The sequence below is a fragment of the Bos mutus genome, chromosome 4, assembly GCF_027580195.1.
Source record: "Bos mutus isolate GX-2022 chromosome 4, NWIPB_WYAK_1.1, whole genome shotgun sequence".
Lineage (NCBI taxonomy): Eukaryota > Metazoa > Chordata > Mammalia > Artiodactyla > Bovidae > Bos > Bos mutus.
This window is the reverse complement of record NC_091620.1, coordinates 86,550,363-86,563,505: the sequence shown is the minus strand read 5'-3', so window position 1 is coordinate 86,563,505 and position 13,143 is coordinate 86,550,363. Positions and strand designations below refer to the sequence as shown.

Sequence of the window (13,143 nt, the reverse complement as noted above, 5' to 3'; positions counted from 1 at the left end):
TGGACTGCAAGGAGATCCAACCAGTCCATTCTGAAGGAGATCAGCCCTGGGATTTCTTTGGAAGGAATGATGCTGACGCTGAAACTCCAGTACTTTGGTCACCTCATGCGAAGAGTTGACTCATTGGAAAAGACTCCGATGCTGGGAGGGATTGGGGGAAGAGAAGGGGCCGACAGAGGATGAGATGGCTGGATGGCTTCACCGACTCGATGGACATGAGTCTGAGTGAACTCCGGGAGTTGGTGAGGGACAGGGAGGCCTGGTGTGCTGCGATTCATGGGGTCGCAAAGAGTCGGACACGACTAAGTGACTGAACTGACTGAGCTCATTTTCATGCCACGAATCATTATATTCAAATTAAATATATTGTCTTTATTCCTGAGACTCCGGCAGATTGCCTACAAGTTGCACTGGCTCCTGTGTTTTGCATTGGCCCCTGTGTTTTTCACTTGAACTATCTGTTCAGATCGTAATCTTAAGTTTAAATCTTATTCTATAGAATAGTATAGCCAAAGCAGAAAACAAAACCACCCCACAGGTCCTGTAACTTACCTTTTCACTCTCAGTTCATATGTAACAGTATTAATATCAAGGTTCACAGTAAGGCCAGTAGTAGATACTGGTGCCTACCTTGAGATTGACATGGATTTTTAGTAATACTAAGTTTATATTTTGATGAAATTCAGGACATTCGCAGTAATCTGAAAAGCCAAAAATAAAACATACTACGCACCAGGCTGCACCTAATAATGAAGTACTTTATTTTGCATCAAGGTATCTGGATAATGGAGCTGCATTTGGGGCACATTACAGATGAGGAATGATCCATATGTGGTGAGTGCAAAACTCAATTACAGAATTACTTCCTAGTATTACCAGATACTCCATTACCAATGCTTCATTGAAAGTAAAACATGATTTGCCACACTAGAAGGCTAGAAGTGAAATATGACAGAATTTAAACAGGCAGATATAAATGTAGCACCTATCTGTATTTAAAAAAAAAAAAGCTTGAAAAATCAAATACTGAGGAAGAGCTCTGGCTGTAAGCCCATTATACCCAAAATCCAACCAGAAAGCCAGTCCGTTACTTCTTTTAAGCAATTCATTGTATAGAAAAAACAAATGCTTGATGAATTCAGTGACAAAAAGGGCACTTTTTGGCTAAAACTACAAAATAAACTGGTTTTCTGAAAACATTTAGAAAAACATTTCAAGTCATTTTCAAAATGTTTAATTGATACAGTGATCTTCAGAAAAAACTTACCTAGTCCGTGTAGAAATTCATCTTGAAATACAAATGAAGCAAAATGATACTTTAAGGGTTATATCTGCCCTTCAGATCAGTATTATATGATGACTGTGATTATTTAATGAACAAAAGCAACACTATTCTGAGAGCAGCGTGGCCTCGGAGACCACTCACACCCATGTAATTGTACATACCAGGCTTTGCCATCAAGTTAAGGAATGGGTGAATGCGTTCAGTAGCAAAGGTCAAATGTATTATCACAGTCATTGAAATTATATTTCCAAAGTTCTTCTTTTTTCTATCTTTTGATTTATTTTCAGATAACTGGTGCAGAGAATACAGAAATCCTCCTGCACTGTATGTGATACTTTAGGTGGCCTTTCATTTATCTTGATTTATCATTGCTTAAAATCTTCAAAACAGCTTACTTTGAGGCTCATGACAGTGCCTGGCACATGGAGATGGAGCCTTTTTATTGCCTTTAAACACTGTCACACCATCTGACTGCCCCACTGGTCTTCACAAAGCAACTCTTTTGGGGTCTGCTCCAAGCATAGACCAACTGGTCCAAAGTGTATTGGCAAACTAAGCATCCTGTAAGGCAAGCTAAAGCTTTCTTCCTGCCAGTCAAGTGATTAAGTTCACGGGGGCTGCAAGTCTCCACAGATACACTTACTTTAGGTAGTGATAGTCAAAAGCACAAAGCATTTATGCATTCAATCACATAGCCAAACAGAAAAACAAGTCTCCTGAAGCCATTTAAAACTAGTCTTTCCAAAACCTCCTGCAACCACTTTGCTCTGTTAGTACCATCATAAACTTCCCTACCACAAACAAAAGGTATTTGCTGCTCTCCAAATATAGGCACTGCTCCGTATCACTGAACATTTATTGGATTTTCCAACTAATAACTGTCAGAAGCCTCAAAAAACGTGAAATTTTTCCAGCTTTACTGTCACCAGCCAGAAGTAAAATTTTTCAGTTATTCGCCTGTTAGCTAATTAAATTTATTTTTTAAAAAACAGTTGGACTTATCTTTATAAAGTATATAAAATTTTCAGAAAAAAAAAAACAAAACAATTTTGCTTTCATTGCATTACTGAGTACCTGAGGTAGTTGAGTAAAAATGCACGTTTAATACCCCTGCCAACACCATTCAGCACTTCCCTTAGGTTATTTATGTTAGTGTTAAACTCAGAACAGTTTTTCTATGCTAATAGGTTAACGTTTAAGTACTTGTAACAATTCTGTTCTGATCCAATTTTAACAATTGGACTTAGGAGCAATCTCGTTTTACTTGATGAGTGTCATGAATGCACCATTTAAGCCAATTTCTGGCATCATGGGGGAAATGAATGTTTTTAAAAATTAGGTATTTGTTATACTGAGAAATGCAACAAAAGGGAAGTGCAGAGTTCTTCTCTTTCCCTCCCTCCCCCCTCATTTTTTTCTTTTTTCTTTTTTTTTTTTTAAAGCTGGGTGTCATACATTTCAGAGAGCATAAAGTATACATTCTCACAGAGACAGGAGTTCGAAAGTTGCCTGGTCCTCAGAAACAACTGGCTAGGTAAAAACTTGTGCATGTGATGCTGGGTAAGGGGTCAGCGCCCGGCTGTTGGTTAAGCAGTCTGTCTTTGGTTTGGCGTCTGCCTCTGTGGTGGGCTGTTTCCTGAGCCTTCACTTCCGCCTTGACTGAGATGGTCCACTTTGCAGAGCTTTCTGCTGTTGGTGCTGCTTTACCTGAGTCAGAATTTCCTGAATTTTTCTCTGGGCAACCTGCAAAAGGAGAGGACCTTGAAACACCTACCTGATCAAGTATTGCAGGAAGTTATTTTACCTCTTCCATTTTTAAAATTAACTTCAAATTAAAATTTGAAGATTAAAGACACGTACTAATTAGTTTGCTAGCAGAGTCTCTAAAATCACCTGCTGAAAGGGGATTTAACGTATTAAGCATCAAACACAGCCTTGAATATTTGTACGGCATGGAGACACCCATGGGAGAATGGCTTCCATTTGCGGAGGCAGCTGTAGAGCTGCCCTGACACACGGGAGCCCACTTGCCTGGCAAGCATAGAAGTGACCAGTTATCTTGACGACCACCTGGTCATTCTCATCAGGAGTCTGGTCACGGGGAACAACAACTTCTGCACTTGACAAATTCTGGAGCTCATTCACCTGAAGGAGATAAACAGAAATCACGTTAAGTGGAACTGTTGGGGTTTTTTTATTTTTTAAAAAATTACCATTTCCTGAACGCTTGTACCAAAATATGTCTTTGTAAATCTCATCTAATATACCAATAATTCTATTTGGTTATTAGTATTGTCCCATTTCAAGATAATTAAAACTAATCCCCAAAGAAACTGACTTACCTACAGTTACATACATCAATAACAAAGCCTAATTTAAACCCTAAAAATCTGATTCCAAAACATACTTGCAGTCACTTCCAAGTCATTTTCAAAGCTGTTTACGATTTTGAAGTTATATATGTTAAAGAGAAACTGCAAACGAGTTTTCAGTTATAGAGGATGTGTAAGTTATAAAGGTAGATGACACTTTTTAAAGTTTTCATGTCATTTAGTATTTTTGCACAACAGAAATAAAAAGCTGATGTTTATCAACAGAAAAATGCAAAAGGCCCCTCAAGAGACAGTCCTCTCGCACAAAGTGGTCTGAGAGAGGTGCTGCTTTCCCCAGTGGCTGACAGCCAACCCTCAGGAGAACAAAGGGCAGTCTTCTCCAAACCTCGGCCCAGGTGTCCTGCTGTTAGAAGTTAGCCCAAATTCAGGGACGGGGAACTCCTAAGTACCTTTCGATGCTTTCCCTGTCATACCACTGCACAGGTTTTGCTGAAGTACTTGCCGTTTTGCCTCCTTTTCCAATAACTCTGCCAGCAGCAAAGGACGGCACTCTGATGTGAGCTTCAAGTTTCACCTCTTCTTTAGGACTAACAAAATTTTCTTCTTTAATTTTTCCATAAATTCTTCCCTGAGCCTACAGATGAGAACATAGCCTATCAGTGTCATTCAGGTAGGAAAGGCCAAAGGTTGACTGATTTTACAGTGGGTGAAGTTAATGGCCTGGCCCCACGGGAGCAGCCCTCTGCAGGGATACATCTGCGCCTGATGGTGGCCTGCCACCCAAGAGATGGCAGGAGCCCAAGGAAAGATGGCGACAGTGCTGACATTATCACAGCTGCGGCAGCTGAATGACTGACCGTTGGTTGGCTCTCCAGTCTTGAAAGGTAAAATTCTCCTGCTGGCAGTAAGATAGTAACTGCATTTTTCTTGAGTAACAGGGACTGAATGAACTACAGAGCCACCCACATAAGGCTCACAAGAAGCCAAGCTCATGTCTAAATGGGCCAGCAAGGAGTATTTTCTGTCAAACATTTCTTCATCTTAGCCAGATGGTTTCTACTTTGACGGAAGCTACAAAATCAAGTTAACATATACAACTGATGCACTCAAACAGATCCTGTCAATTGCTGCATACAACCAGAAATTATACATAGTAAATCTCTTTTATGTATAGCCACAAATTTGCTCTGCTATACACCAAAGGAAAAAGAAGCCAGAGTTGGTTTCATCCAACAGGCTGCCACAGTAGAGAACAAAAACACAGGTACAAAACATGTTTTCATCGGTGCAGAGATAAGCTCATTTTAGGGGGTTACAGACATTTAAAAAATTCATCTTAGTACCCTATATTTCAGTCATCCTCAAAGTCTCAGGCCACAGGTGTAATTATTAACAGTCCAGGGACACAAAGGATATATGCTGCTGCTGCTGCTAAGTCGCTTCAGTCGTGTCCGACTCTGTGCGACCCCAGAGACGGCAGCCCACCAGGCTCCCCGTCCCTGGGATTCTCCAGGCAAGAACACTGGATTGGGTTGCCATTTCCTTCTCCAGTGCATGAAAGTGAAAAGTGAAAGTGAAGTCAGTCGTGTCCGACTCTTAGCGACCCCATGGACTGCAGCCCACCAGGCTCCTCCGTCCATGGGATTTTCCAGGCAAGAGTACTGGAATGGGGTGCCACTGCCTTCTCCCAAAGGATATATATTGTCCTCCAAAACAGTATTTATAATTTTAAGAGCTTATTTTCTAATATTTAGATCTGTTTCTAATACTTAGATCTCTAAAATAGTTTGTAATTATCACTGATCACATAACTGATACTGAAGCACTAGAGCTTCTCTTACATGTCCCGTTTAAGACAAGTGCACAACATGGGCAACAGAGCGTATGGAGAAACCACCTAAGTTTCCCAGCATACACGCATTATAAAAATTACAAGACCCATTTATAAAACAGTAAGAACATAACTGACGTTTGTATTCATCTTTTAATATTTCAGGCTAAAGTAACTTGTCCTGTAAGTATCTGGGGGAGGATGCATTTCTGAGTTTTGATCTGAACTGCTAGGACCACAAGGCTGGTATGAAGAAGTAAATTTCTTGCCTGAGTCTGAGCCTAGCCAACTGTACCTACATCTCAAAGCACCTCCTTTTGTTTCCTGTACCCTGTAAATGAAATGAAAAAAAAAATTCAGATTTTTAGTGAAAAATGGCCCATGGAAACAGAGGTCAAAGAAAGTGATGGTTTATAACTTAGCTACGTTTTAGGGCTAGGAGAACTAAGGCTTAGAGAGTTGTCCTGTTAACACAGCTGCTAAGTAGTAGGACAGGGGTTTCCAGTAAGTCACACTGAATTGAGTAGCTGCTTTTACCTGTGACAAACCAGACACCCTACTGAGTTTTGTGGGAGAATCATATACTCAAAGGTATGTATGTACGTGTGAATCTGGGGCTCTGGCGTGGTCTTAGTCTGATTCAGCCCAGGTCTGCTTAACACACCAGTGCATTTATGCTGTTTGCTGTGTGTCCAGCACTATTTTAACTACTTAATTTATTAAACCATATAACCTTGTTTAAACTTTGTGGATGTTTTTAACCCCAATTTTACTATGAGGAGCTAGCTAGGAAAAGGTTAAGTAACTTGCCCAAGGTCGTATTACTAGTAAATGGCAGAGCTGGTACCTGAACCAGCAGCCTGGCTGCAAAGGCTCTGGTCTTCATCCCCCTACTGCACCACCTCTCAGGACAGAGTGGGAGGCATTCTGGCCCCAAGCCCCCCAAAATGACCCATGGTTCATACCAGGACAGATGCCTCAAGAGTCCCTGCCCTTTCTACCTCTAGAATTCTGAAGATTAGAGTGACTAATCGAGAAACTGTGGACCAGGGTGTTAACCGAAGTTAACTCAAGGGTAAGAGGAAAAAGGAACATTTGAAGTCAAGGTCGAAGCTTCTTAGGGACAGGAGGAAAGATTTGAGAGTAACAAAGCATCCAAACCATTCTTATCACCTCGCCTTCACCTCTGCTAACAAGGCACTGAGCAGATTCTCCCCTGGGAGATAGGCAAACCCAACGGCCATTACACAACTCTCACACCGAGGTTTTGGTGTGTTTTTAAAATGTAATTAATGTGGGGAATGTTTTCTACTCTGTTCTCAGTCTTAGCAATTTTCACTGAGAGATTCCTTCTACTGAGTACTGGATTTATTTAAGGGAGAAGCCAGGTTATGGAGGTTCTGAAAAGAAGGCATTCGTCTGTCATCTGTGCACACGCTCCAGGGCACGTACCTTGAACTGAGCCTCCGGCGGCCCGGTGATGATGACCATCCTCACTTTAGCGTCTGGTGCTTCAGCTGGAGCGATCTGTAACAGACCAGAAACAGGTCACAACACTTCCAGTTCCACTGATAACAAATGTTACACAAACTGCACATGACTTACTGAAATGCAGAAAATAAGCCTTCTGGAAGAAAGTTACAGGGAGGCAGTGATGAGTGCAGGTCCATTAGTTATGGCTCCTGTCTACACTTCACCGACAGGGAGACCAAAGGCTACAGCAGTCGTCACCTGGCCATGACGACACAGGCCAGTGGAACTGGGGGAAGAGCCACGTCTGGCTCCACCGTCACGTTGCTCCTCGCTGCACCAGCGGGTGCTCGACGTGTGGTCCTTGGTCCCACACGCAGCATCACACCCTGGGCTTCCCACAAGTGCAAGAAACTGCTCGGGTCACAAATCTACAATGTGGTATGTACACATACGTATAGATACATGGTACGTACGTCCCCCCAAAGTACACTCACTGGAGTAACACGTAGAGTAAATGTTAATCTGACAGAAGAGTGAACTCAGACTCTTCTATTTTGGCAGAGCATATGAAATCACACAAAAGGCCAGGCCAGGGATATGCTGCAGAGACTGCTGAAGGGAGAAAAATCCAGTGTTCCCTCAGTAAGCAAGGATTTAGACAGTTGGCAGGTAGGAATTGTTTGAAGAAAAATTTTTTGCTAGACATTTGCTGTGCAAGAAGCAACTCCCTATAGTAAATAATGGGAGTAGGAAGCAAAAACTACAATAAAAGCTGCCGCACTCGCCACTCAGTGTGATCACCAGCAATGGCTGACAGCCTAGTACACCCTGTCCTACCAGCTACAAATCAAGACCAGGCTTTTTCTTTTACCAGAGTCATGCTTTCTCACTCCCTGAAAATAAAGCTAACATTTCTGTTACTTAGGCCCAAAATGATACTATTCCTACTTTGGGCACTAATTTTGAATCTGTAAAAAAAAGCCAATAATTACTGTAGGCCACACTCAGAATTATTCACAGAAAACCCCTAGAAAGAAGGTATCATTCTGATTTCCCTCCCCGTAGCCCTCACTGGGCCACCCAGCCTGCAGGATCTCAGCTCCCTGAGCAGCGATCTAACCTGCATCCCCCTGCAGTGACAGCACGGAATCTTAACCACTGGGGGATGTCCCTGGCTTTCTTTTTTAAAGAGAACTTTTGTCTTTGTCAGTACTGGTGGTAGAGGACTGGAGGGGAGAGCACTCATATACTGAGGTTCATTTCAGTTGTTCATCGTGTCCAACTCTTTGTGACTGCAGCATGCCAAGCCTCCCTGTCCATCACCAACCCCCGGAGTTTACTCAAACTCATGTCCATTGAGTTGGTGCCATCTCATCCTCTGTCATCCTCTCCTCCCACCTTCAATCTTTCTCAGCATCAGGGTCTTTTCCAATGAGTGAGTTCTTTGCATCTGGTGGCCAAAGTATCAGAGCTTCAGCTTCAAGCATCAGTCCTTCCAATGAACATTCAGGACTGATTTCCTATAGGATGGACTGGTTGGATCTCATTGCAGTCGAAGGGACTCTGAAGAGTTTTCTCCAACACCACGGTTCTTCGGTGCTCAGCTTTCTTTATAGGCCAACTCTCACATCCATACACGACTACTGGAAAGAGCATAGCCTTGATGGACCTTTGCTGGCAAAGTAACGTCTCTGCTTTTCAACATGCTGTCTAGGTTGGTCATAGCTTTTCTTCCAAGGAGCAAGGAGCCAACTTCATGGCTGCAGTCACCATCTGCAGTGATTCTGGAGCCCCCCAAAATAAAGTCTATCACTGTTTCCCCTTCTATTTGCCATGAAGTGATAGGACCAGATGCCATGAGCTTAGTTTTCTGAATGTTGAGTTTTAATACCGAGTTTAAAACTGAGGTTAGGAGTACAAATTGCTCTACTGTCTGAGAAGCTGAGAAGAAAGCACATGCCCTGAGACTCACCAGACCCACTTGTGTACACTCATGTGAAAGAATAAGGTTGTATATGACAACAGGATAAAAAGAACGTAATCCATCACTGTGCAGGAGAAATTTGGAACAATCTTAACGTCCAGTAAGTTAACAAATAACTACGGTTTGGTGATACCAGACATACAGGTACACATTAAAGTCCCTACATGGGAACTTACATTATGGAAATCTAGCCAAGTGTTAGAGTGCTAATGCACCTTTCACATTATGCACGTTTCAGACTTTTTGGAAAGAAAAACATTTTACCCTTATCATCAAAACTCCAAGAAAGACAAAGAAAAAGAGCCCGGTGTCTAAATACCCAATTCTTGTTCATAAAACACTTGCTGGAATTTTTCCAAAAACAAAGTATCTGGTAGGTTCTTTTTTGTGCATGAGCATGTTTTAATTTAATTCATTAATCAGGAAACTAACAGGATAGTAAAGTTAGTTCACCACTTGGTCTTTTTACCATGTCTTTTCCTTTACCTGTTTATTTTGGCTGCATTTTCTGTTCACATATTTTGTTAATCTTTTGCTGCAAGACAGCGTATGAGGGCTGTCCTGTGTATTCTGCTTTCTCATTAACTGTGTGTGTGCACACTGCAGCTCACGTGGTGGCAAATGCACAGCTGTAAGCGCACCTCAGTCAGCAGCCTAGCGCTCTCAACATTCCCTCCTGCTGGCTCTTTGTCTCCAACCCTTCCTCCAGTTCCTCGCAACCGCTGATTTTTCTCCTCCATTTCCATAGTTCTGTTTTTTCCAGAACTTTCATAAGTGGGATCATACAGTATATAGCCTTTTGAGTCTTCTTTCTCTTAGCATAGTATGTATGGTCTTTATCAACAGCTCCCTCCTTTTCAGCGCTAAGTAATCTTTATTTTGGACATGGGTTTGGGTGGACTCCAGGAGTTGGTGATGGACGGGGAGGCCTGGCATGCTGCGGTTCAAGGGGTCACAAGGAGTCAGACCTGACTGAGCGACTGAACTGAATCTTTATTATACAGATAAGCCACAGTTCATGCATTTCCTAGTTGACTTCCTCCCCATTTCCCAGTTATAAATAAAGATATTATAAACACTTGAGTGCAATGTGGATTTTTTGGTACTATATTCGAATATTTATAAGACATAACTGAAACAAAACCTCCAGACACTGATGTTTTCCTGACGAAAGCTATGACTATATCAAGGCTTTGTCAGTTTGTGTATTCCTTAAAACAAATGGACTACAGCCTTGATTGTTAGGACACACAGTAGCGTCATCTGGGAGGGAATAAGGGACTAAGGCCGCCCCCGGGGATGAGCTAGAAGAAGTATGCCCAGGGGCATGGCGGAGCAGGACCCACTCCAGTGCTGGGCTCTCTACCTCCAGACTGCTTTTTCTGGAGAGAGAATTTAGCTTACCTTGTTTAAGCTAGTGTTGTTACACGGAGTTTCCTACCACACCCTATGTAACCCCAGTATAGACTGCTACATTCAGTTCACAGAAAGTGACAGACAGACTCACATCTCTGTGGCGTGCTGTCCTTAAAGCAGAGGAGAGCCGCAGGTGGCAGGACAGTACCTTAATAGACGCTCCTGCAAAGCGAGACAGCTGTTTGATGTGCTGTCCTTGCTTGCCAATGATGGCGCCTACAGACAGTGCTGGGATGAAGAGATGGACCGTCTCCGTTTCCGATTGTTGCTGGAAAGACAGGACATCCATGCTCAGTGGACACAGATGAGGCTGTGGTGTGGGCATAGGGACGGGGGCATTCTTGTAGTGTTAGGAATATTAGCATAGTTTAGGAAAAATCACCACAGTAAGTTGATATGACTCTACCTAACAGGTTGGGAAGTTCTCATATTCATCCTGAAAGCATTAGTATTTATAATAATACCACTTTTCTGTGTATAATTTCCTTAAAGCTTAGAATGTTGAGTTACAGAATTACAACAACTTTTGTGGCACTTAACGTTGGCCCAGCAAATGACATGAGCACTCTTAGCACACACACGTTGCTAGTGTCAATAACCACTTCCTTTTCTCCCCGTAAGTCCTGGGTGGGGACAGAGGGCATGCTAAGTCTTCTGTTTCTTTCTTTGTAGTATATGCAGATATTGAATCGCCTGAAAATGTATGTCAGTTATACCTCAATTAAAAAATTCACCACCCCCCCAAAAAAAGTTTAGTTGAGTCACAAAGGAAAGATGCTCTACTGGACCAAGGAAAAGAAATCAACAGCTTTGTTGTCTCATCTGCATACATCCATCTGAAGCATCTGTAAGACACTTTCAACTGAAACTTTTAAGGATTATGAGAATAAAATAAGCACATCACAGAAAAGTTGATCCCCAAAAAACCCAATTCCTGTATCTTTCCCTGACAGTTATATTGTTGTATCTGAGGACTTTTTTGGGAACACTTCAAGAAAGTACGGTTTCCAGTTTCTCATTAATTAGTCTAACACTAGAGTCAGGTCTTTCAACATAAATCTTGTGCCCATGTACAAATACTTCTAAGATTTTATGTAATAAAAATGCTGGATTGCAGCATGAACATTTAAAGTTTGTATTTCTAAACTCTCACGCTAATTATCTTACAGTCAATAAATGTGTAAAAGACAGAGGGAAGTCATTTTGGTTTAAAACATGCCTTTCCCATGTACAGAAAATTAAAGCGTGTGATTCTAGACCCGATGTCTTGTTTCCTACACAGAAAAATCGGAACTCTGCTCTTCTAAGCCTCTTCCTTTTTCTGTTAACCACCCCTGCACCATGTGCCCCTTCAGTTCCTATCCAAGTTAACCTAAAATTCAACTCTAGAAAGTATTCTTGACAAAAGCCATTGTACTTTTCTCTGATCCCGACACTTTTGTTTCTTCAGCGTCAGTATAAATAGATGTGCGCACACTATATTCTTCACAACTTGGTATTTCCTATGCTTCCCAGGATGCTGTAACACTGCAGGTCTTCATACAGCTGTCAGCCTAATGAAGTCTCCCCGGGGGCTCGGTAAGCATTCTTAGAACACACAAACCAGAAGAGGTTTTGCCTTCCACTGAACTCTTGCCTGTAGAGATCTCTGGAAGAGGCCTGTCCTGCACAGCCTGGCCAAACCAACTTTTACTGCTATTCATCAGGGAAGAACAAAAAATAAAATTAGTCCACCCTTCAGTATTTCTGAGTCATATGAACAATGCCTCTTTCTGGGAAGCACCATACGTCACAGGCTGCCAGGGCGTTATGCAGTTACCATAAACTGTCCATTCCAGGGGCTTCCCAGATGGCGCAGGGGTAAAAAACCCACCTGTCGGTGCAGGAGATGCAAAAGGCATGGGTTCGATCCCTGGGTCAGGAAGATCCCTTGGAGAAGGAAGTGGCAACCCATTCCAGAATTCTTGCTGGGAAAATTCCATAGACAGAGGAGCCCAGTGGGCTACGGTCCACGGGGTTGCAAAGAGTCAGACACAGCTGAAGACAGCACACAACTCATTTATTCCAGAGGGACAATTTAAGGCCTTTCTTAGTAACTGGATAGAACTGAATTAATGATGACATTGCCTATAAACTGGGCTCCATGTTAATATCAATTTATTTTGTCATTCCGGTCCTTATATTAACCAATTTTCTAAAGTAAAGTGAAAGTTGCTCAGTCGTGTCTGACTTTTTTGCGACCCCATGGATGTTCATGGAATTCTCTAGGCCAGAATACTGGAGTGGGTAGCCTTTCCCTTCTCCAGGGGATCTTCCCAACCCAGGGATCAAACCCAGGCCTCCCACATTGCAGGCAGATTCTTTACCAGCTGAGCCACAAGGGAAGCTCTTCTAAAGTAAAGATAGGATCTATTTTGTCTCGCTAAGAACATCCATGTAATGTTCTTCTGAGTACACTTTTTTTAAGGGGGGTAGTGAGGAGTCAGGGGTCTGGCAGTAATAAAACCTTTGTTTTTTTTTTAAGACTTTCCTAAGAATCAGACTAAATCTATCATGTAACTTGCCAAAATCTGCCCCACTGTATTTTGCCATGACTATTGTAATTATTTGCTTTCTGGGCCATGTTCCAGGAATACTTTATACTGCTTACAAAATAAAGATTTAGAAAGACAAAGGAAGTGAAGAAATAAGAGCAGGGAACAGAAAAGAGAATCAGAAATGCTGCTGTTCTACAAATGTGGCTCTATGCTTCTTAGCAATTAATTAAAACTAAGAAAAAAATTAATAGCATGATTTATCATATCTTTAAGAGAAAAGCTAT

At 42.0% G+C, this 13,143-nt stretch overlaps 1 protein-coding gene across 4 annotated transcripts in view; it reads right to left on the bottom strand.

Annotated features, from left to right (window-relative positions):
- Window positions 1-14: 14 nt before the first annotated feature.
- Window positions 15-13,143, bottom strand: part of IGF2BP3 (insulin like growth factor 2 mRNA binding protein 3) — a 144,156-nt gene continuing 131,027 nt past the window's right edge. For 2 of the 4 annotated variants that reach the window (XM_005901257.3, XM_070369731.1), the window contains 5 exons: window positions 10,471-10,590; window positions 6,902-6,976; window positions 4,121-4,252; window positions 3,317-3,430; window positions 15-3,028 (listed from right to left, as the gene is read on the bottom strand). In XM_005901257.3, coding sequence (XP_005901319.1) covers window positions 2,930-3,028; window positions 3,317-3,430; window positions 4,121-4,252; window positions 6,902-6,976; window positions 10,471-10,590 — 540 coding nt within the window. In that variant the 3' untranslated portion in view covers window positions 15-2,929. Of the gene's footprint in view, window positions 3,029-3,316; window positions 3,431-4,067; window positions 4,253-6,901; window positions 6,977-10,470; window positions 10,591-13,143 lie in introns of those variants that run through there. The other 2 variants (XM_070369729.1, XM_070369730.1) reach the window with 2 other exon arrangements.